Source organism: Sinohyriopsis cumingii, chromosome 7 (assembly GCF_028554795.1).
Source record: "Sinohyriopsis cumingii isolate HCF-2022 chromosome 7, ASM2855479v2, whole genome shotgun sequence".
In the NCBI taxonomy this organism is placed as follows: domain Eukaryota; kingdom Metazoa; phylum Mollusca; class Bivalvia; order Unionida; family Unionidae; genus Sinohyriopsis; species Sinohyriopsis cumingii.
This window is the reverse complement of record NC_142967.1, coordinates 135,790,519-135,816,930: the sequence shown is the minus strand read 5'-3', so window position 1 is coordinate 135,816,930 and position 26,412 is coordinate 135,790,519. Positions and strand designations below refer to the sequence as shown.

At 36.6% G+C, this 26,412-nt stretch overlaps 2 protein-coding genes across 2 annotated transcripts in view; one reads left to right on the top strand and one right to left on the bottom strand.

The window, feature by feature from the left end:
• Window positions 1–5,835: 5,835 nt before the first annotated feature.
• LOC149796198 (serine protease 23-like) lies at window positions 5,836–7,336 on the bottom strand. The gene has a single exon (XM_089963939.1). The coding sequence runs from the start codon at window positions 7,334–7,336 to the stop codon at window positions 6,191–6,193; it is 1,146 nt and encodes a 381-aa protein (XP_089820065.1). The 3' UTR covers window positions 5,836–6,190.
• Window positions 7,337–24,265: 16,929 nt separating this feature from the next.
• The window catches only part of LOC149796197 (E3 ubiquitin-protein ligase MARCHF8-like), a 30,111-nt gene continuing 27,964 nt past the window's right edge, over window positions 24,266–26,412 (top strand). Inside the window, exon 1 of the mRNA XM_089964206.1 lies at window positions 24,266–24,362. Coding sequence (XP_089820332.1) covers window positions 24,288–24,362 — 75 coding nt within the window. The 5' untranslated portion in view covers window positions 24,266–24,287. The remainder of the gene's footprint in view (window positions 24,363–26,412) is intronic.

Sequence of the window (26,412 nt, the reverse complement as noted above, 5' to 3'; positions counted from 1 at the left end):
ATTGAGCTACATTCTGTCAATTTGTCCATCGATCGCTCCATAATGTCTCCTCCTAAATCGTTGGATAGTCCTTGAGACACGGGTTACCTATATGGTAGCAATATGTGAGAGATATGTTAAAGAACCAGGCCTTGGATTCATTGGGAATGGGCCAAAGGCCAACTATACAAAACTCAATATGGCGGGGAAATATGTAATATAAACCAAGGGGATATGCCACTGCATTTCACGGAAGTACCTTTAAAGGTAAAGCTTTGACTATAAAAATAAAAGTGCTACAAAGCTAAATTCGTTATTTGCATTTCTAATTATAAGAAATGGATTTGTCTATAATACACAATAGATCTCATGCACGTTAGGCAAACTTATATAAACGTGCCTTCCCGAGAACAAGACTAATATACGGGGGTATTTCAAAGGTCCCGAAAATTTTGATACAACTTAAATCGAAAGGCAAAACGACGTTCTGCAAAATGATCTGCAGCTACACTTGCAGCACGCCGGACACCTGCAAAAAATACATATGACGCATTTTAGGTAAATGAAAGTGACTTAAAAATGTAGGAAAAGGAAGTAGTAGTGGAAGATGATATTGTGATAAATGGGTCTGTATGACGACTGCTGGAGTTCAGTTTAGGCTGCCTTTTTAACGAGACCGTATGGCGATAATGGGAATCATCATTAATTTATACTTTTTACACAATTGGGCTGTATTTCGACAAGAAAACACGTTACATTAAAACTAATATTATATTTCTCACTTTTGTTATCAATGGTTAATATTAGGTACAGAAATGGGATTATATGGCGAAGGCGGAAAATGAATAGTGAAAACCTCCATTGGTTTGACATACACATTTACTGGTGTTATGTATATTTAATTAAATTGTTTGCTTGTTAAATTTTAAATTGTTTGCTTGTTAAATTTTATTTCATTACATGCTATTGTAAAGTAACATTGTATGTTGGACTTGACCTTGTCCAAAACAGAGTTCATTTCTGCTTGACCCAAGTTGACTTTTTAATTATTCAGTGAGAACAACTAATACATAACTTCATTCTTCTCTATGTTTATGAGGTTAATATCAGAATTATTATTAATAGAAGAAGTAAATATGTTTATTTGGGTCAGGGTTTTGGACTTTCTTAAGTGAATTTTACAGATTATGGTTTTGATTTTGTAAACATCAGGACCATTCTATAAGGTTATTTTTCATTAGGTAATGGGTTCTTTTAAGAAAATGCTAATTGTGACCTGAGGTCAAGTAGAGAACTATATAATCTTGTAATTGTAAGGACTTGGTCATTCGTGCTTTAACATCTAGCACTTTTAAGTTGTAATATATGTTATGGCCAGGAGTTTTGGGCTGGAATTTTTTTTGTTGGTTCAAATTGTTGTTGTTGTTGTAGTGTTTAACGCCATTTTTCAGCACACGATAGGCTATACATGGCGGCCAGTATTAATGGTGGAGGAAGAACCCGGGAAAACCCCGGAAAGAACCACCGACCCACGAGAAGCTATTGCCAAGCTTTCTCACATACCGACATTGGCTGAATCCGAGACTCGAACCCACGTAGGCAGCGGTGAGATGGCAATGATCCGTAAAGGAGAGCGCTTTAGACCACTCGGCCACTCGGTGCCCCCGGTTCAAATTATTAAATTCAAGTGATTTTATTTGTGTGGAAATACAAAAGTGCTCTGATAAATTTTTTGGATAGATATATTCACTGGAATTTATGGTATATTCAAACCTGGAATTATATTACTGTGATTCAACAAAAGACTGATGACACATCAACACTCTAATAGCTATAACAGACACGTAATCGACTTCAGTTTGGAGATTTTGTTATGGACTTTAACTGAATTTTATTCAGGACTTTAAATTACTAGGACATGTGTCTGTAATTCTTGTATTATTTTGGTATTTAATTCGCAATACCGTAAGTTCTTTTTTCTCATTTTCGCTTTGTATTCTAGGGAACTAAATTATTTGTTAAATTTGTTGTTGGCTTTCACTCTTTTATGTTACTTATTTTAAGAGCATAGACCGTAACACTGGACAACACAAACAACTACTGAAAAACGCATATAAAGACTGACTCTCACTCACTCATTTGCTAACCAACACTTATACTTGCTAACCAACGCGCCATTTGAGTAACAAATACTCAGTCACCTAATACCCAACACCCGAAGTAATTAACCAAAACGACTACACGAACATAAAACGCAATAATTGTGCACTGTTTGGACAGAAGCTTTTTTCCAAGAAAAACTATGTGGCCATGTATCAAAACTAGTTAACACAGCTGCTTTCTTCAGGCACCCATGCCATTCCTATTAATTATTCTCTTCCAAATATCCGTGCCTGTGATTGTAGTGATGGTCCACAAAGAGCTCCTATATATAAGGTAGTCTGGTTTGAAGAGCATATTTGAAAAAAATGGTCGATGACTTCTCGTCCGTCTACATCTTAACAAATGACACAAAGAGCGAACACACATATACATATACCCTATGGGCAGATCAAAACTGATTGGGAGGTTCCAAAAATCAGACTATATATATATATATATATATATATATATATATATATATATATATATATATATATATATATATATTTATTCCGACTCAAGAGAAACTAATAAAATTTGAATCGCAGACAACGAGCAGAGACAAAAACTGTTCAACGTAATCGGACTGTCAGAGAGTTTTGCGCTAGTCTAGGTACATATGTCTGTCTCTGCTGGTTATACTGGACATTTTTATGCCTGGTAGTCGAGGTAGTTAGGTACCTATGCCTGTCTCTACTAGTGTTACTGGACATTTGTTTGACCCCAGAATGTTGCGAAAATTGTGGGACATTCGCGGAGTGGCAGACGATTTGAAAGCGGTTGGAAGTGCCGGTTCCGCGGTACAAAGTACATTAAGTTTCTATTTCATCAAAATGTAATTGTCCATATTTAATTATGTTGTAATGATGTATACGGGGATAAATATACACTGTAAAAAACATTACTTTTTATAACATATAATTTTTAGTATAAAACATGAAACAAATGAAGATACTTTTGTTGGTCATATGTATGCAAAACACTTTAAGTTATCAGGAGTAATAAATGGGATAAATAATGGGAACAGAATAATATCGTTTATCTGAGCATAATTATTTAAATTAGTTTGGAGGAAATGAAAAGTAATTGAGAACTATTGGCAATTAAATTTACAGAATTTTTCCTTTTTTCATAAATATCCAGCAGAAAGAAATAACAGTTTTCTGTCCGTGGATGATGTCATATATCATGATTATAGAGATCTATACATATATTGGTGCGCGAATTACCACGAGGTCGACAATTATTGCCTTGAAAAGTGTTAAGTAGAGCATTTTAGATTTTCAAGATATATCCTAACTGAATGCCGGAAAAAAGCAATAAAGCAAGGTAATACACACACCATTTACACGCCATTTGCCACATTTGCATGTATTTGTCGAAAAGATTCTTCGAGTGTTCATTTTTATCTTCTACTTCTTACAATAACAACTTTAGACTTGCGTAAAGAGCTGGTTCGTAAGTGGATGGGGTCCTGTTGTTTGAAGACTATGAAATTAATATCGCATGGTGACAAGAAATAATGTGACACCTGCTCAGCCACCTAACTCCGATAACATAAGCATACTTCAACAGAGTAAATCAAAGATGTATCTGGTGGGTAAAGTCGAAAAGTATTGATTTTTCAGACATCACGTCAAACATGTCTGGTTTCAATGACTCAACCCTTGAGATATTTCCATCAATATGTATTGAGTTTTGTGTATGTAAAAATCGTCTTCATCACCTCGAAAATCATTAAAGCCAGCAAATGTAAGCCTAAATTTGACTGACACACCGGTCGTTCACTGGCCTTGAAATTTAATGTTCTTCCGGTCTTTACACATATTCTTACCACTACACGTCGCAATCTTCCAAATTACCAAATTCATACATCCAAACATACATTGTAGATCAGTGAGTCCAAATTACCAAATTCATGCATCCAAACATACATTGTAGATCAGTGAGTCCAAATTACCAAATTCATGCATCCAAACATACATTGTAGATCACAGAGTCCAAATTACCAAATTCATGCATCCAAACACACATTGTAGATCACTGAGTCCAAAATACAAATCTTAATTTCTATAAAGATTGCTGCCTTGCAAAGCAGATTAATGATTAGAATATTATTAAAAACTGTCCAAAATATCCAAACAATGAAGGCAAAACCGATGGATCAGAAGTATAAGAACCTGTGACAAAAATTAATTCATTTCGCCAGTCTGTCATAGCGAATGGGAAACCTAAACCTCCTGAGGGTTTTAGGTATTCAATACAATTCAGATTTTTTAAAAACAGCTTGAGGCGTAGATTCACATTGGCGATCTCTTTCTAATTCGCATTTCACTAAGTGTCTCCATGTAATACAGACACTAAATGATCCCATTTGTGACAAGAGGGGTGGGAACATTAGCAGCAGCAAAGTTTGAAATCCAATATTCTGTACATCTTTATAATAGTAACAAGATCTATTATAACCAGATTTCAAAATGGCAACAAGACCAAACATCGTCGTTCACTGGCCTTCAGATGCATTTACAAAATATACATGACAAGCAATAACATTTGCAATATTTGTATCAAAATATAATTGAGTTGAGTAAAAGATGTACTCATGCAGCAGTATGAATTTTCCCTAAATTGCACGATTTTCCATATTGTTGTGCTTTACATAGTTGATACATTCTACCCTGTTCATGAACTTGCTGATGCCGATAGTATTGTGTAAAGGGGTAATGAGAATAGGTTTCGTAATTTTCGTCTTCAAAGTCCGAAAATATATTCTTTTTAAAAGGCATAATTTCTTTTGATGTTGGTTGGTACTGGTATAGTTCACTTACCCAAGGAATATAATGAAACTTATTTCAACTGATTTTTCTGTGTACAGGGCACATCCTTGTATGTGGCATCAATTGTGAACCCGTTGTGATAATTTCACTGTACAAAACTCCGCCATTACACAAATGGTCACCATTGCGCGAAGGAGTAAACATATCATTGATGCTGGAGTCTCTGTTATATTGTTACTTCATTTTAGTATGTTCTTTTCTTAATCATGTTTTTCTATATATAAAAAATGAACAAGAAGCATCCTGCAATCTGAGTATGATGTATGATAGACACTTACCGAGATATTCATTTTTATTCTTCTATAAACTATATTTGTTTGCTAGATCCATGGTAAATTTGCAGTAGATCCGCAAGGAACGAGCAGCTGCATTACGTGAATTGTTAGATATTTTCCCTTGTTTATTGTGAAACTAATACAAGATCTGGTTTCTATAGTGTATGGTATATACTCTACTACGTTCTCATCAGAGTTATATTCCTATTTTATAGAATAATTACTTGAAGAATTGTACTTTGGTTTATAAATAATGTTCATGAACAACAAGAAGAGCTTCCATTTACAAAATGACCTTGACGTTTTACAGGATTCATAAAGTCATGGCGCTTGAAAATGGATGACACTCTTCATGACGCTTGAAAATGGGGTACACTCTGCATGGCGCCTGAAAATGGATCACACTCTGCTGACGCTTGCAAATGGATTACACTCTGTATGAAAGGTGCTAGCACGATAAAGTCTGTTCATGTACAGTGTGTAATCGATTTTCAAATTCGTCACTTCATGAATCCTCTAAAATATGAAGAGCAATTCTTATAATTGCAAATAGTTAGAAATATAATTACGACTCTCAAAAAATAAAAAAATAAAAAAAGGAATTATAGTTCAACAATCTTTTACTAAAGCATTTTTAAAATAAACACACAAGGCGCACGAATATATAATAGCTTCTAGGTTTCTCCACTACATGATGCAATTTGATGCAATTTTAATCAATCTAAACACCTTGTTGTAAAGATTTTGTAAACAAATGTAATTATTCCCAAATTAAATGTATTAGTGTGAACACACTTTGTGAAATTTAGACGTATAATTAACATTACCGGTAGTTGGGAAATACAAAGAAAACGGCATCATTTCAATTAGGATATTGGTTATTTGAAGAAATGCAGTCTTGATATCCTTTGAAAGAGATGGTCTACTGTGATGTTATTCTGTTTCAGTCTCGTTTTCTTAGCCAATATAATGAGCGATGTGTATTGATCGAGAAGAGAGTTGCTGCATGTTGTTTCCCACGAAGGTTTCACAGCTCCCCAAATCTCCCCCATCCAAATAGATAACAGAACAAATGTCGAGGATCTTGGGTAAGGTCATTAGTGTAATAGTGGTATATTTTTCCACCTCTTCTGACGACACGGTCTCCAGAACCTCCCTTGACATGATATTGGAGATCAGCCCGACGATTTTCTCTCCTTCTCGCGAGTTTTCCGTGAAGACCGCTGCACCGGAGTTTCCGGGAGAAGATTCACAATTGATGAGCATGAGATTTCCGCCCAGTAACAGCAGTTTTTGTTCCGAACCACACGAACTTTTCCACAAGACCGTTGGACTATCGAAGAGAAAGCCAAAGAAATGAAGGTCATTGTTGAGTGACAGTGCATCTGGTATATACAATGGCATGAATTTTTCTCTACCATGAACTGGCTGGTTTAATTGAAGAACTGCGAAGTCCCACGCGGAACGTTCGGCATCCATGTATTCGTGGCGTTTCAACCAGATCAGAGGTAAGCTTATCTTAACAATGTAGTGGATACGGTATCCTATTTTATCTGGAGTTTCTACCTTCATCATTCCAACATTTTCTATGAAGTTCATGCCATCGTGAACACAATGGGCCGCCGTCAGCACGTGTGAAGAAGACAGTAATGTACCCGTGCAACCAGAGGACAAACGAACCACGTTGGAGTAAGGAAATTTTCGTAATTTATTGTTTGGTATTCTCATTCTCGACTCTCCTTCACTGATGAATAGCCGTTTCCTCCATGAAGGCTGAGGCTTCTGTTTAGAGTTTGCTCTTTTTGAAAATCCTGTTATGTCATAGCCTGAAGAGTCGATAGTATCTGGACCAACATTGGGCATCAAATATGGGTTAAAATTCGAAGTTAAGAATCTAAATGAATATTTTTCCGGCGATGTTTCAACGTTTGGTCCTTTGTTTTTAGGCACTGCTTCCAGCATGTCTATGGCATCATTTGAGATACCATACAGATTAGTGATGGCGTTAAATAAGTCAATGTTTGGACCAATATTGCTTGGATTTGCAACTGCAAGACATAGAAAGGCCTCCTTCACAAGGACAATTGTCACAAAGAAAGCCATCGCTTTGACCAATACTTAATCGTTTCACATTTGTCCATTATAGTATGCTCTGTTTCCAGTCATGTTCCTTAGAACGGACTAGAAATTTTCCTTTTCGAAATGTGTTTTCTATAACTCTTTATGACCTCTGAAGAAAAAAATAAAGTTTATTCTATAAATTATCCAAAGTAAGTACAAATATATGACAAATTAGCAACTAATAATGTCATATAAGGCAAAAAATAATATATTTAAGAATAAAGAAACAAGCAGAAACATTATTATATTCGTATATGCTGTTTCTGAAAGCTGGAACGATCTTTCAGTCAATCGGAAGCAATCTAAATTAAGAAGTATAATAAGAGAATGAGTGATTAAACCAATGCTTGATTTCATCACGAACATATATTGCATTCATGTATAACCATATTTACTAAAGATAAACCAAATTCAGCACTCTGAATAACTTTAAACTAGAATTAGACCGATGGTATGCTATTACAAATCTGCGCTCTTCCAAGCTATACCGATAGTTGCATTACCTGACCCAATGTTCAAATACTGTAAATGTGTACTGGTCTCTTCATGTCCAGTTAGTTTATACAAGGTTATAAGGAAAGATGTTGATTGTTTCTACGTTATGAGAAGTCTCCCACCCCAGGGGTCAACCCAGATCCCATGTTATCTGCACAAGCGAATTTTTCTCCACATTCCGATTACATGTATATATGGTTGTAGGTTGAGGATCTGAGCAGCTTTCCATCAATAACTCAGCGTATGTATTGGATATATGTTAGTTTCGCCTCCTCTTATTCTTCCAAATTATGTATAGTTATAGAGTGAACAGTTTTTAAGTTATGACCAAGCGGCATCATTCGGGAAAGATTCGAGGATGAAATCCAAACCCCGTACCATATGTTGTAGTCTTGGCTTTAACGATGAAACAATCCCCCTCCGTTTTTCTCTGCGTTCCTTGAATAAGATCAAAACCTTTTAAACTAGTATGCATAATTATCTACAAACCACTTCCGCTCATATCCCACAGTTTATAGTCTGTGTCTTGAACAGTATATTAAAAAAGTATGCATTATATTACGAACGGACGGGCTAACAATTGGGCGGGACGATTTAATCACTGCCTATATTTTTCATAAAAGTTGGATGAGAAAACTCTCGTAAGGTTGGGTAAATGTTTGATGTTAGTTAAATATAGGCATTCATATACTTAATTTTCAAATCATATCTGACTTCGCGTATCAGATATTTCTCGTCTGCCATTGCCAAGCTGGATTCACAGTTAGCAAGAATACACGAATTTAAAGTGATAGAATATTGTAAATGAACAAGGATCCTTGATAATCTTGCTGATCTTTTAGATATGCTTCCATTTAATGGTATCCATCCATTATTCTCTCTCTCTCTCTCTCTCACGTACACACACACACACACACACACACTCTCTCTCTCTCTCTCTCTCTCTCTCTCTCTATCACGAGACAAATTTTAAAACTGGTACATAATAATAATAAAATTTATTCCGATATTTTAGAATTTGTCCTCAAATAATCAATCCACCCAATCAATAGCGCCCACTTTGTTCAGTTTACTTGTGCTATTTTCACAATTTAATTCAAATTGCCGGTGTAATTCGCAATGAAAATGTTTTAAATTTTCGCACATTTCAAGCAACTGATTGTAGGATAACCAAGACTGAAAATATAACAACTCTTTTAAAAAAGATAACTTGTTACCCAATAAATGCAGAAATGATATAAATAGTATACACACATTTAATTGGCATCGACCAACCCCCAAGGAATAATAAGACTAATTCTACATTAGCATATATTTAATACTTTTGAGTGACACTATAAATTGTTATGAAAAGAGGTTCTTAAATCATATTGGAAGAGGTCATCATCCCATGTTTTGTCCCACAAACTATAGGTTAAGTAGTTTGGTGGAATTTTGCCGAAGCTAAGAATATCCACCCATGCCACATAATAGTTAATATTTTCACTCTATAACGAAATATAATTAATACATTCTTCTTTGAAGAATCATAACAATTATTTTTACATGACACATCCACAACTTTGCTCTCTACACATGTTCCTGATATTGCCCTTAATAATATTCATATTAGCAGAGATCATATAGAATCAGCGTTGTGTATATTTAACTTATACTGTTAATTTGAATCGTGTCCGTGATTGAGGGTAGGATTTTTGCCTACCTGACCATTGTCATATTTGTAAGATATCTGCTAAAATTTGAGTTCAAGACCTGACCTTGTTGAGGAGTTTCATATGTTCTGGAAGTGAACTTGTTGGCAATATTTTGGAATTTCCCATTAGTTTTTCAGAAAATGTTATTGTAACATAGGTCAAGTAGGATGTATATAAAAGAATTGATATCCAAAGTCTTCATTCTTGTTTTATACTTAGTCTCTGGAATCCCTTATAGCTGTGGTCAGATATAATTTGAGATGAGAGAGAGAGAGAGAGAGAAAGAAAGAGATTAGGATTTTTAGTCATATCGCTATGATGTTTGCAGTGTGGTAGTTATAGTGATGTTTATCACTGGGGCATCAAGCCGCAGACATGTAACATGATGTCCCACCCAGTCACATTATTCTGACACCAGGCCGACCGGTCCCAACACTAACCTCTTAATGCCTAGCGAGGCAGCTGTTAGTACCATGTTTGTTTGGTATGACTCGGCCGGGGTTCGAACCTACGACCTCCCGCTTCTGAGGCGGACGCTCTAACCACTAGGCCATCGGAGCGATCATAATTTGAGATGAATTATTTATTCAAGTTATTCATTGGAATTACAAAGTGCCCGTTGACTTTTTGGACTTTAAACCTGCTTTGGATTTATTGAGATCTCACTAAAAGTTATTATTTATTGTATCATCATTTTACGTTAAGACATTCAATACTCTGGGTACATCTATACATTCAAGACTATTGGAATTCATTCGGATCATTCTGTAGTTTTAGAGTTGTGATTGGAACTTTAGGATTATTTGGGATTTCATTCACAATATTGTAAGTTCCTCTTACATTTTCACTTTGTAACTTGAAAATATAAATTGTTTGTTAATTTGACATATATTTTTTATTTTACTTCATTTCTGTTGTTTACGACCATATAGTTGTAACAGCATACAAATATCCAGTTTGTTTTAAAGCATTCCAAAAACCGACTTGGTTTTGAGGCTTTTAAGTAATCAACTTACTTTGAAGTTTACGAATAACCATTTTGGTTTGAAGCAAATAACCAGCTTACGTCGAAGCATACAAATAACTAGCTTACGTTGAAGCATACAAATAACCAGCTTACGTTGAAGCATACAAATAACTAGCTTACGTTGAAGCATACAAAAAACCAGCTTACGTTGAAATAACCCGCTTACGTTGAAGCATACAAATAACCATTTTAGTTTGAAGCATGCAAATAACCAGCTTACGTTGAAGCATACAAATAACCATTTTGGTTTGAAGCATACAAATAACCAGCTTATGTGAAAATAACCAGCTTACGTTGAAATAACCCGCTTACGTTGAAGCATACAAATAACCATTTTAGTTTAAAGCATACAAATAACCAGGTTGGTTTAAAGCATAGGTTAAATGCAACAGTTCTTTTATGGTTTACATATAAGCTGTTTGTGATCAAAGTAGAGGTCTTTGATGAAAGAGAGGCTATCTGAGAAATAAATTTTTATTGTCAAAAGTTCCGTTTTAAACTGAAAAGGAACGTTTATTTGTCGCCAGAAGTTTAATTTTTCCGAGAATAGTTACTGAGCAGTTATAGACAAGACTCGTATATTTGTTTTTATATTCGAACACAATTAATAATAATAATAATAATAATAATAATAATAATAATAATATTAATAATAATAATAATAATAATAATAATAATAATAATACTAATAATAATAATAATAATAATAATACTAATAATAATAATAATAATAATAATAATAATAATAATAATAATAATTCATATAATGGGTACAATGATCTTGCATCAACTCCGTAAAAGAACGAAAGAGTCGCAGTCATACAGACATAAACGGAACAATCTTTGCTAATTTTAGCAGTTGTATTTATATTTCTTGTTATTCAAGCATTATTTATATACAAATTGTGAATTTGCTTAATACAATAAACCAATATCTTTTCATTCATAAGCTCTTCTTTTAATTTAATGAGCCAATTGCAATGAATATTTCACAACCGTTGATCCTACTTTATCTGAGTTTTGTTACTTCTGTATCAGTGATCGTAAATCTCTACCAGGTATATGTTATGAGAGAGAGAGACAGAGAGAGACAGAGAGAGAGAGAGAGAGGTACCATTCTTGGTCCATAAGTTCGGTTCGAAGCGATTTCCAGGATTCGCGATCTTTTTCTTGCCGTCGTAAGTGATACCAAATTTCATAACATCTGAGATTATGAACTCCGCCCTTTTTTAACCCTAGGTTTGCCAGGGTATGTGTATTCAATATTCCTCAATGTTATCCTAAATTAAACATTTTTGTTTTGTTCTTGGTATCTTCGTTGATTTTTTACGATGATAACAAGATTAAATGGTACAATGACAATCTTGTATGCCCTCTAATGGATTATCTTTATTTTATTTAGGTTGTTACAATGCATGATGCATCCACCTCTCACATTCATTTTATCTCATCGAGTAGATATTTGACATGGAAGTAACTGAAAAGGGGTGTTCACTACGTGTCATTTTCGGTTCGACAGTTCCAATGCATTATCAATTCATTATCAATCTAAATGGACGAGAATTCAGCAGGAGATGCAAAGTTATATTTAGAACTTAGATGTAATTGATGAACTTAATGTCGGCAAGGATTTATTACCTTCACTTACTACAGATCTAACGTATCGTATTGCACTACCTGAGCGTCGATAGGTGTGAATAAAAATTGCTATGAAAAATTAACTCTGGATGTTTGGTTGCTGCGATGACGTTGGGAGGATTATCGGCTACATTTTTACTTTGAAATAAAACTGTAAAAATGATCTTCGTACAACTGATGCTAATCCGCTAAGTATTATGACCGCCATTACTAAAAATATATAAACTTTAAAATGACTTCTTCACAAACACCCTTCAACAGAATTTGGCAAACTTTAGCACAATGCATCCTAATACTGATGGAATTTATTTTTATGCACTTTCTGCCCGCCTGCCATTAAATATGACCGCTGTTGCGAAAGCTAAGAAATTATTTAAACGACAAGAACAAAAAACAAGAAAACAACTGCCAAACAGAACCTGACGAAATATTAAATAAGGCATCCAGAAGAAGAGGACTTTGTACAAATGATGTCAGTGATGTCAATCCACCATCAAATATGGCTGCCGTTACTTCAAGAACGATAAAAATAAAAAATTACTTCTTCGCAGACACTTCCCACCATACATTGTCCACATCAGAAAGAAAACTTGTTGACAACAGGGGTATTCAAATTTATTTTTATGACTATGGTCATAAATCAAGTAACAGAAAGAAGCAAAACCAACTAGTTTTGTAAAACTTAAATGAAAATTAAGAAGAACTTATGGTATTATGAAGTGAATCAAGAATAATCATGCTAAAGTTCTATGAAAGTCAAAAAGAATGAAAACTTCCCTATACATTTTTTAAAAATAACGGAAATGTACTCGTCCGCTAAGAATCGTGACGTTATTAAAATGCGTTGTCCAGAACTCCTCTGAATAATTCACAATATTTCCAAGAAAATATTATAGTCCAAATAATGAGCACTTTCTATTTCCAGTAACCAGTTCAAACAAATGTTTTCCCCTCAAATAATATTTATGTACAACATAAAACACGTCCGCAGACTATATGTTACAACAGGAACACGAAAAATAAGAATGAATGATATGTAGTAATCAAAATATGATTGCTCAGTTCTATCCTTATATACACTTTCTACTGCGATTTTTCACAACATACCCCAGGTGACAGATCTTACTACGTATTATAATGTTTCAAAATACTTATTCATGTGACCTAACACATCCAATAAGAATTAATTTAATTCTTCTAGGATATCATTGGACCGATCTGTCCAATGGGGAAAAGGTCAAACCTGGTAAACATGTTTACTAATAATTCTATTATTAGTAATTGTCAAGATGTACGCAAGCGTCTATTTATAGATCCTACTAAATTTTGCGTTCTTTAATAACTTAGAAGAGACCTAAAGCAAGTAGGCCACTAACTTAAGATAGCCTGTAAATTTTAGAGCTATGAATAAAACTTACAACAATTAGATAAAATCATATACTAGGAGTTTAAAAATAATATAGATATACATGACATTGTACAATCTAGGACTCGGACAATGGAGCTGTGATTAAAGTAGAAATGAATAAAGTAGGTACCAAGCCTTCAGTTGTATTTCTGAACTCTATTCCGTTCAAACTAAAAAATTTATAACGATATATAATTTGCATTTCTAACAAACGCACGCGCGCGCGCGTGCGTGCGTGCGTGTGTGCGTGTGTGTGTGTGTGTGGGTGTGTGTGTATGTGTTGAAATTACATTGTTTAGTTTCTTTCCGGGTCATTCGTATAGTGATTATACTCGAGGTTTCTCTAATCACGTTCGTCGAAGACAGAGTCCAGTCGGCGGTTCTGTCTTGGGTGTGTTGCGACATTAACGTTGACATGTATGAACGCGTTTCTTCTATAAAACACACATGTATACACATAGAAAATTTCAAATGCAATTGAAATTTTCCCTATTGTAGACTCTAATCCGGTATGTTTGGTGTTACCTAAACGTTTTCCGGGGATGCGCCTGCCTCTGATCAACTGATGTAAAATGATCGATGTACATAATCGTCTTATAAAAGAGCCAACCTCGATGATCTATTGAGAAATAATTTAGCAAATCTTTTAGCATGATATCGGTAATTTCTATGGAATAGCACAACTACCAGATCTTTTGCAAGCAATTACGTGAAATTACACAGATTCTGAACCGCGCATAGATTTTTACGCATATGAGAATATACACCGGTTACTGCAATCGGAACACGCTGGGGGCCTTTCCTCGTATTATCGGAAAAGTACCTCAGAATTATTATATGCTCAAAATTTTTTCTCCGTTCACTTTGGATTGTCAGAATCGTTCAATATTTTACGGTAATGAACTCGCGCGCAAATTCATATTGCACTCATAAAGGAATACTTTCTATTATAAACAAACAATGGACGCAGACGCGAGCACTTTTGATTTGTAAACAACTCATGTACACTCGCGTAGTAGGCGCTTTACCATTTGGTTGATTAAATTTGTTTCTGAATGAAGTAAAACAGATGTTTCGTGGACTGCCACATACCAGCTCCTTTGGCACATTCCGCGTTAACTTCTTTGATACAATGTTTCGGATTTAGGCTATCTATATAGTAGACGCCAGAAAGGGGCCTTACAAATAGCATGCAAGTAAAAAGGCATAAACTGTCTTCTTCAGTTTTAAATAGACACGCCAACTTTGTTTCGAAAGTTATGTAGAGCGCGCAACCAAATTCAAATTTATCTGGGCTGAGTTATGTGTGCAGTAATAATGTTGTTGCTGTGTAATGATGAATCTGTGCATGTGTATTTAGTTTGGAATATGGTTTACATTCAGTTACTTTGTTTCTTGCAGTGCATTTTGTTAATATAATTAAGCATTAGGTAGAATAAGAAAATGAGCGTATAATAAAAAGATTACTGCGTTCGTATGGGAAAATATGAATTCGTTTTGTCGGATGGATATACTGCACTCACAAGGTCGTACAGTATTCCATTCGAAAAACTCGTTCATATTTTCCCATTCAAATGCAGTAACCTATAAATACTACATTGGCCGCTCCTGCGCATCTATGTACTTTGTTTACCAAATGACCTCACGTGTACATCACACACCATCTGAGCGTTCATTAAGGCGACTTATCAAAAAGGCGCGATAACTATATCTTCACTCAAAGACTAAAGATGAAGACTCAAAATTTGACTTTTCTAAAACAGTATCCTATCATTACATTTTGAGAAATATAAAGGACAAAAAATTCAAAATTAAGATAAGATTTCGTATCAATTCGAAAAATCGAAACAATTTGAGATAGAATAGAGCTAATACTCTAAGAATTATTATTTTTGTGTGAAACATATTAGGCAATATTTTGAACAAAGAGCAATGTGTTTTGATTTCAATAACAAACATAAGTACTGCCCTCATAGGTCGTCAAAACAAAACAGGGCCATCTTGCAAACATAACTTTCACTTGCAATAAAAGCTGTGAATTGTCGTTGAACCATTCATTTCTTGAACTTGATTAATCTAATGATTCCAATCATAAACGTTTGATGTTAGAGAATGTTTACATGCTTTCCTGGGTTCTGGTCATCTTCGTTAGCCACGGTTCAGACTCGTTAACCCTGTCTACACCTTGGCGGATCGATCAGTTATTTTAGTGCTTGTCCTAGTGACATCTATTGGATTTCATGAGTTGCGTCCCTTATTATGAAAAGCTGACTAACCAACAGCGTGTAACAATGGTGCATTTATGCATAGACCGAAAATAGTGGAGGAAATTGACTTCAAAAGGATACTTTGTAAGTTTACCATCGAAAGTATTACTATGTACCGGAGAGAAGCCATGAGACCGACCGGCAGTGGAGGACTGCTTATTTAGTAGTCCATTCCAGTTGTTTGATCCCCATGTCTCGATCATGTAGGAACATTACACAAATTTTAACAACTTGATTTTGATTGCATGCGATGGCTTGCCGCCAATATCCAATGAAAGTCACAGACCAAACGCATATAAATATCCTATCTATACGCCAAAGTGTAGATAGAGCTAACATATCGGAACTTTGGCTAGCGAAGATGGGTTCTGGATCGTACTCTGTATATAATAAATATCAGGACACATGATCACCAACTTTACTTCCCAACGGCGAATTCTAAGGATACCCATCTTTAGTTGGTCCATTTCTAGTTACCAAATGATAAAGACATTTTAGACCAACCAGAGGAAAGGAATCCCATGCAGATGCAGACTTCCTTTCCTCATTTACTTGTCTGTGACTGTGTAACAAAGAAACTGTCACACCTGACAATAAAAGGCTACACATTTGGACGACGTTGGAACTTTCAGGCCGCAGCATACAGACGGGCGCTTGCTAAATCGCTATACTGCAATGATTTCTAATGTCGGTGTCGGGAGAGAAAGTGATTCTTAATTAAGCCTTCGTTTACATACCCGCTAGACGACTTAAAAAGGGACGGTTAACTTCGATTTCATATCGGAGCTGTCAGAATTGAAAATTCTACAGACCATTTGTTTGGGAAAGTAGGGGTCAGGCTGACCGCACTTTTGGCGCTAAGTTATAAAAGGCGGTAAATGTATTTAACCCTGATTGGTTAAGCTAAATAAGGGGCGTGTTTCCCACGCCCTGATTGGTTAAGCTAAGTAAGGGGCGTGTTTCGTTGGGCTTTAAATATCCTCCCCCCCCCCTCAAAAAATCTAATCATTCTGCATTTTTCTGAAAAAGTGGAAACATAAGGGACTCCGAGACTGAATTTGGAAGAAATTCTCCCGCAAAACGTTTATCAAAGGGGCCGGATGTCTTGAAAGTCAACTGACACAATTCTGACGGTATAAGCGAACAAGGCTTGAAGCATGAGGTATTTGCGTCAATTTCATATAATTTGTTGATACCAGTATTATGACTTGCATGAATTTCTTTGCTTATATTCGTATATCAATATTCTTGATATGCATATAACTGTGTTGAGTTCATCCGAATTTGTACAAAAATCTTCTTTATATAAGTTTGATGAATTTGTTGAAGTTGTAGTCTTGTTATATAGGAACTGGGTATTCTAAGATGTCATGTATTACATAAGTTGATATGAGTTACGAGAATCCGTTTGTATTCACGATCTTAAATGATTTCACATATGATAAGACTTGAATGCGTGTATTCGCCGAAAATCGCGTAGTTAAGCCATCTAATGAATTGCATTCATTCATTTGTGTAATTGAGACGAGAATGGAACTGTTATGTCTCATGTGCTGTTAATCAGGATCGAATCGCCATTAGGAAGTACATTAATCTTATGAAACTAGGTTTGTTTATGGTCTGCCATGTTCAGCTGAACAGAGAGCCTTGGTATCTGTCTGAATTCCGATAGAACAATATTTGACCATAACAAGAGGAGAGTAATTATCGATTCCCAGTAGAATAACCGACATAAAATTTAGGTTGCTCCTCTGCTTATTTTAACAGGGGAAATAGTTCCATTGACATATACAGTGCCGTATCCACTGACGTATCCATGTACCTACTGATACAGGTATCTACGTATCTACAAGCTTACGTATCCACCTACCCACACCAAGTCTGAGGGCCGGAAAGAGGCGAGACAGTAGGGAGGTTGGAGGAGAAACCAAAAGAGCGGAAGGACCAAGAGGAACAACTATCGTGATGTTGGAGTGAACAGGAATGCACAGGCTATGAAGTTGCACAAGGCAATGACTTTGATTGTTCACTCGAACTAATTCTAACAGATCGGATATATATATATATATATATATATATATATATATATATATAAGTTCGGTGAAATATTTATTTCAAAAAGAAATTTATCTTCCTAATGCAATGTGTTATCAAACTTGTTTATGTATTTGATTAAATTATTGTTTTCATATACGGGGGCTCAAGTCATTCTGGTCTATATATCTGCTCAGATCTGTATTTAATCAACCTATAAGTTTACTCGATCTGGGCAATAACACCGAGGGCAATCATCTCCCAGATAACGAGAACCGAATAAAGCGGACACCTTGTAAGAAGGTACAATCCGCCATTTAACCCACACCCACAAGGTGGGCTACACTATTAATTTTTTTAGTATGATCTCAAGACTCTCAAGCCCCAAAATCCGAAAAAAATGTACAGTTTTCCCGCCTTTTTTAGACTAAGGCTAGAAGAACGAATCTCGCATTGTTGGTTTAACTTCCACTATTCTATTATATTGCTTAATGCCAATGCAAACTTAAAGGTTATTCAAGTATATTATTTTATTTTAGAGTATGTTTCGTTTGACGTAAAGTTTCTTGCTTAACAAAAGTAAGGAGTATACATAGTTCACTCGTGACTTTGAGGGCCAAAATCAATTTCACTCCATTTCAGACATACTTGTTTTAAAGAAATTAACTGAATAAGGTATTCTGGAGACTTTAGAGATGTGCATAATGTTTTGACAATCAAATTTTGAGAATTAAATTTATATAAAGAATTTTAAGTGTAATTTCCACTGTTGATAGAACTCTATCGATGTCAATGTCTAAGTAAAATAAACAACATGGAAGGATCTTATGTGTACACTTGTTGACTGATAACGAGAAAATCTGTAGAAAAAATAGACCAGAATCTTTAATTAAACTCTGTACATTTAAAAGTCTCCAAAAAATTGTCAGCTTTTAAATGATGCAATTATTAAACTTCGAATGATGATACAGCCATATCGACCTAGTTATTATGCTAAAGTCCAGACAGCGAGAAAAGGCAAATCTAAATTTTCTCCCTCAAACTCCATAAATGAAACATTATCATGCTTTCTACAAATAATGACATTTTTATCGTTCAGTCTCATATAATCATCCCGTGTCGCACATCTATTTTTGATCTACAGTACGGCCCGTGTGACACTAAATAGTGTGGGGGAGGCATTCTAATTAATTAAACCAGCATGAATGATTTATTAGTGATATGATAGTCATTCAAGCAGACGATACTGTCTATTACGACGGTTCTCAGTTCCATTAAGCTTGAGATAGGCGGACAATGTAACATGTTATTGTGTAGCCTTCAGCACCATACGTTTATCATTACTGTAGATCGGAAACATTATCTGAACTCTTGTGGTTCCAGATGATTCCCCATCTTATCACAAAGTAAGTTTATATATGAAAACATGTTTGTAAAATTTGGACAAGAGAAACTTTCCCAGTATGAAAAATAATAGGTACGCGTCAGTATTCTCAGTTAATTACGACATGCCATTAAAATTGGCACGTGCAACCTGTTAAAAGAATTCCGGTAGGACGTATTACTAGGGTTTATGTGGAATCTGAAAGTTAGAGAAATACACACTGTGGGTCGACATAGATCATTTTTAAACAAGCTATAATGACAAGTCATTGGATCATAGATATCAAACCTTCGAATCAAGTGAATATCTATAAATATCGCAAATCAATGAGTCCATTCTCTTCCGATGCATAGTCATTACGCAGACAAAGCAAAGAAGTCAGAGTTGGTATAAAAATGTAGCTATTCGTTTCATTCATAAACAAGGGTTATTGCAGCTGAATTAATTTGTGTGGATACTAACATAATTAAGTCACAACGGTTAATGCACACATCCAGTAAAATATGCACCATGTAAATAGACAATATTCAAATGGAGCATTAAAAGTACTTGTATGTGACTTTAAAGGTGTATGTGATCACTATGAACTACTTTTGCCGCGAGTTGCTATGGCAACAATTTAGCGATAAAACTCAGTAGGGATTGTCCCAGGTAACATAGAATTTTGCACATGCCGTATAATCTGGGATTAAAATAGTATGTTCCACTCCCACATACAATACATCCGGTACATATGATCATTTAAGAGTCTCTGGCGTACTTTGTCAAAGTAATTATGATCACTGGATAAATCTAACTAAAACATGTCTGAGAACTCTGTCTGCCAGGCGTAACTACCTTAATTTTACCTGATAAGAGTCATGCAAAAATATCAACAAATGGGCTAATGAGTAGATCCCAACCCCTGCTCTGTCAAACATATAAAGCGTCCTGTATATGTGCGCTGGCACTATAGAATTCAAGTATAACTTGAGAAGGATGTCATATGAGCATATAAAATGGATTATTTTAAGAAAAATATTTATTTTATTTTGTTTACATTAAGCATTTTATTTTACATGTGCATTTTTGCACGTTTCATGTGATCACCCGTACCTCCTTAAATATCCATGCGGGTGTGTGTGTGTGTGTGTGTGATTTGGATTTTTAACGTAGCTTTAACAATTTTTCAGTCATATCGCTACGATGTCTGCAGTGTGGCAGTTTATAGTGATGTCTAGCACTGGGGCATCATGCGGCAGACATGTAGCATGATGTCCCACCCAGTCACATTATCCTGACACCAGGCCGACCAGTCCTAACACTAACCTCTCAATGCTGAGCGCCAAGCGAGGCAGCTGTTAGTACCATTTTTGTAAGTCTTTGGTATGACTCGGCCGGGGATCGAACCTACGACCTCCCGCAACCGAGGCGGACACTCTAACCACTGGGCCATCGGAGCGGTTAATATCCATGTGGGAAAGACGAAAATAGATATATTAAACCTGATACCCGTTCGCCTGCTGTACTTGATCTCTCCATACAGACAGTGGATAACGGCTGACCATTAGCGTGAAATCACGCGAGAGTTCAGTTCAATACAATAGACTTAGGAAAATGTCACTGACGTGCATTTCATTTGCTTTGAACACAGTAAACACTACGTAAGGTTAAAAATAATGTTTATTTTATGCTAAGCAGTGAATTACTTGATTTTATAATTAAAATAATATTGATATTTCACTGTAGTGAAAAAATAATATTTTTTCACTACAGGAACTACTTTTTTTGGGTCAGAACATACTTATCTCTCTTTGATTTTGCGCAAAGCAAATTAATAATTAATTATTAGCAGATTAATAATCCCTGTCTGTTATCCTTGAAACTTGTAGTTTGTTATTCTGGAAATATCAGTTAATTTTTATCAGTCTAATTGGACCTAATTTTGTGCGCAGGTACACATAGCACAGCAGAACATGTACGGTAAACAGCTGACATTACCGTAAGAAATCTGCTAATTCACTGTGTCACAAACTTTAGGTAGCCAATGTATGTGAGCATAAAATAAAAAGAATATTTGCTTGAAACGAGTGAATAACGGATACAAATCATCTCGTGGGTGAAAAACTCTAGTATTTTCATCAACTCGATGAAATATATCCGTTATTCACTCGTTTCAAGCAAATATCTCTATTTATTATGTATAAAGCAATGGTTCTACCATTACAAACCAAACAGAAGTAATATTTCATCCATGAGACAAACGAGAAAGCAGTACAATTAACAACACAAATATAGGCTTTCCAGAGAAGATAATAAAAACGGGACTCTTTTCAGCAGGATTTAAGATGTTATAATCATCTTTTGTTTCCTTAATCTCTGTTGAATTTTTGGCTGATTAGATCATGTTGCCAAACAAGCAGGTGTTGTTGTTGTTGGCATCCGTTAGTCTCCAGAGACGATGGAAGTGCGCCCATGAGAGATGTCCTGGTTGGTGGTTGTGCAGCGTCTGCTGTGGCTATGTCGTCCAACACGGGAGTGGCCGTCCTTGCTGCACGTGCTGCACTTGAAAGTTGCATCTGGTGTTGGATGGAGCTGCTTCTTCTTCCTCCGCGATGTTTTTTTTTTTTTCAGCTAGCAAGCGTAGCTTGTCCTCGCCGGCTTTCAGACCAGTGATCAGAGAATGTCGCCAGCTTGATCTGTCTAGAGCGAGCTCTTTCCAGGTGTTGACATCGATATCAAGGGCTTTCATGTCGCCCTTGCAGACATCCTTGAAGCGGAGATGTGGCCGTCCGATCGACCTTTTTCCAGAGGAGACTTTCGGATAAAGAATGTCTTTGGGGATCCGTCTGTCATCCATCCCACGTACATGGCCCAGCCATCTGATGCGACGTTAGCGGAGGAGTGTGACCATGCTGAGAATCTTGGCACGCTCAAGCACCTCGTTGTTTGTTACTCGTTCGTTCCAGATGATCCCGAATATGCGTCGGAGGCATCGCATGTGAAAGGCGCTTAGTCTTTTCTCTTGTGAGGTGTATAGAGTCCAGGTTTCACTGGCGCACAAGAGAGTGCTTAGCACGCAGGCACGGTACACTGTGATCTTAGTGTTCAGGGTCAGCATGCTGTTGTTCCACACTCTCTGCGACAACCTGGAGAGAGTTGTTGATGCCTTTCCGATCCGCTTGTTGAGCTCAGCATCGAGCGAGAGGTTTTTGGTGATGGTAGAGCCGAGGTACATGAACTGACTGACCACCTCAAGTTCGTAGTTGTTGATGATGGTGCTTGGAGAGTCCGCGTCCTGAACCATCACGTTTGTTTTCTTTAGGCTTATGGTCAACCCAAACTCATCGCATGCTTTAGCAAAGCGGTCCGTCAGATGCTGTAGCTCAGCTTCTGTGTGGGTGGCTAGAGCAGCATCGTCTGCGAAGAGCATGTCCCTGATGGTGACTTTACACACTTTGCTCTTTGCCTTCAGTCGTGTCAGGTTGAACTGCCTGCCGTCTGATCGCGTGTGCAGGTAGATCCCTTCTGTGGACGTCCCAAGGACGTGTTTGAGCAGGACTGCGAAGAAGATGCCGAAGAGTGTGGGTGCAAGGACGCAGCCCTGTTTCATTCCACTGCGGACGTCAAAGGGGTCGGATGTTGAGCCATCGTACTGCACTGTGCCTTTCATGTCATCGTGGAAGGACTGGATCTTGCCTAGCAGATTTGGAGGGCATCCAATTTTCGTTAGGACTGTAAAGAGTCCGTCTCTGCTGACCAGATCGAACGCCTTGGCGAGGTCCATAAAGGCCAGGAAGAGGGGTTTGTGTTGTTCTCTGCATTTTTCCTGCAGTTGCCTGACGGAGAAGATCATGTCGATTGTGGACCTCTCTGCGCGGAACCCGCACTGCGACTCTGGATACACTCTGACAGCAAGCATCTGCAGTCCGTTCAGGATGACACGTGCGAAAACTTTACCCACGATGCTGAGAAGGGATATGTCCCTGTAGTTGTTGGAGTCGCTTCTGTCACCCTTGTTCTTGTACAGGGTTAAGATGTTGGCGTCTCTCATGTCCTGAGGTACTGCACCCTCATCCCAGCACTGGCAGAGGAGGTCGTGCAGGTGTGTGAGCAGCACGCTACAGCCGCACTTGATGACTTCTGCTGGGATGCCATCCTTCCCTGGGACTTTACCTAAGGACAGATCAAACAAGCAGTAACCAACCTAATATCAAAAAAGATATATTCGAGATATTAAGTGAAACGTGGTCCATTTGAGCAAACTTGTATTCCTAGTTTCATATGTTAACCCCACAATTCGAGCCTTGTTTCCTTTTTGCTACTTGACCAAACTCCTTGCATCATACGTGCTGCTTTTATTAGGCTTATTCACCTTACTAACATTGTAGGTAGTTACATGTGCACTGTCTAAATGACCAGTATGGATTAGAGATATATGGATGGACAGGTGGTTTTCCAGATCAGTGGATAGATAGATATATAGATCCCAAAATCGGTATCATTCTAAAACAAACCACGTATTATTTCCACAATGTATGGGCTGCGTTTGAATGTAATAAGTCTGACCTAGTATCTCTTTGTCACCTTTCAGACACATGTGCGATCGTTTCACTCTTGTTCAATGCATTTCAATAAAATTACCAGTTTCAAACGTTTACGATACCTGAATTAGTATTGACTGGTTGATAAATACAAATGAATAGTGACATTCGGTACCTCTGATTGCCTAATTACTGGGAATCACTACCAAAAAAATGTATGAACGGAATTTCTTTTTCAATATCTTTTACAGGATACTTAACAAAAATGCAGTTAATGTATTTTTTGTTTTTGGGGTTTTCAGCTATAATGAAACGGTGAATCAGGAATTTTTGTCTGAAAGAATCATATAGCCAAACATGTGAGTGTTCTTGAACTCTATTTGTTCTATCGTTTGCATTTTGACGTCATATCTACACAATGACGTCAGATGATACGTCCGCTTATGTTAACATACTTTTGATTATGAGTGACGAAAAGAGTGGAAAATCAGATACTTCGGAAGATGGACAAAGTCAAGAATCCGTGGATTTGAGTGAGGTAATAAATATAGTGTGAACCTATAGCATAAATATAGGCAAATTTAATTATTCGTGCACAAACGACTTTCATAAAATTTCACAGTTGTATTATACAAAATGTTCACTTTCAGAGTTTGAAACCCCACCCACCCACAGGAGACTTAATTTTCTTGGCAGTCAACGGAAGTTAGAAACAAGTGGTCAGATCCCTATATGTTTATAAAAGTTTAAGATTATAAAGTGTCCGAATGAGTAATTTTTAAGAGTCTATGGAGTATTTGAGGATGGGGGTAGGTGGGGATGGGCAGTTATTTCGGAGCACCTCTACATTACTTGTTCCAGCCTTACTCTGTATATCATTTAACAAATGCTGGGGACTCAAGCGTTGACCTAAACTTCCAGCTTGTTTACACAGGGAAGATCAACTATTTTAGATTTAATTGTAGGAATTGTTTTCGCTAGGCCTACCTTTCTTTCTACGTTGTAGTCAGTTAAAGTAATTCTAAGGCATTTTCTGCATCATAGGTAAATATTATACTTAATTTCCCAGCACTGACCACTACAAGGAATTTGCACCAAAATACATGTCATTAGAAATGGTCTAAAATTTCCACTTAAAGATGAGGATAACTAAATATAAAGAATACATTCCTAAAAAATGAGGGGGAAAAAAACGAAAAAAAAAAGAAGAAAAAAAAACACAAACCGACTGGCACTAATAGCTGTTGGCTTTCTTTGCTGTTTCGCCTAAACTATACATCTAAACCAAATGTATTTAACCATACAGATGTAAATAAACTTCTTTTAATTTCATACTTGATAAAAATGGTATGCAGTCATGAGGAGAGCGTACTTTGATAAATCAAGAGAAAAAAGAAAGCATATGATGACAGATACTCGAAAGAATTACGAAAATAATAAGCTGTTCATAATACTTGCCAGTTTGACACGTATATTCATAGAGCCATGTTTTCTGGGCATTTCTTCATTTAGAAATTTAGAAATATAGAAAGGCAAACAATAGCCTTTTATCTGTTATTGACCTGAATTTGTGACCGTATGCTGCATAAAATCCGTCCATTTTTACTTGAAATGACAAGCAATCGATACATTGTAACAATTGTGGCTGGTCGGCTGGTTCTGTAATGTAGTTACATGTAACAGCCAACACAGTCTTGGTAAGAAGGGGGTAGGGGTGGCAGGTGACTGAATGGTCTAAGGCGCTCGTCTTCAGAGGCGTAGCTATGATATTTTGCGCCCGGGGATGAACTATAAAATTGGCGCCCCAGCCCCCTCCCCGTTTAATCACATTTTTGAATATTACCCTTGTTTACTTATTATAATGTAACGTTGTAAGCCTCATTTTGGCGCCCCTGTACCTTGGCGCCCGGGGACATATGTACCCCCCTGCCCCGCCCCCCCCCCCCCCCAAGCTACGCCTCTGCTCGTCTTTACAGATCACTGACATCTTATCACGGTGTCTAGAGCTAGAGGCAAAGTGGGTTTGCGAGAAAGCTTGTTAGTAGCTTCCCGTGGGTCTGTGGTTCTTCCCAGGTTCCAAGAGTTCTTCTTCGACAAAACATATACTGGCCATCCCGTATAGCAGCCTATCATGTGCTGAAAAATGGCGTGAAACCCATATCAGCAAAACTCAAACATAATCGATGGAGATTATGTAGTCGGTAATTATGTACATTGTAAATATCCAATTATTTTTGCGGTAAAATACTGGAATTAATTTGGTGCAAATTTAACAAATAAAGTATTTTTAATCTGCAATCAATCTTATACACAAAAAAATTATAAAGAATGTACACTGTAACGATTTTTGCCATAATTGATCCTTCACTGCGTACAAAATAAATAACTGTCACGGGAGACAATTACTGCTATTTCATTCAAAGGAGTTGACTATTCCGTCAACGAGTGGCTGACCTTGTTTTTGTTACACTTTCCATACCGTATTTCCCCTATAATCCAAACATTAAGAAAAACTAAACATTATTTTTTTAAATCCATTTATTGAGTGCGCCTGGTATGGCAAACGACTTGTTTTAGTTTTATACTGG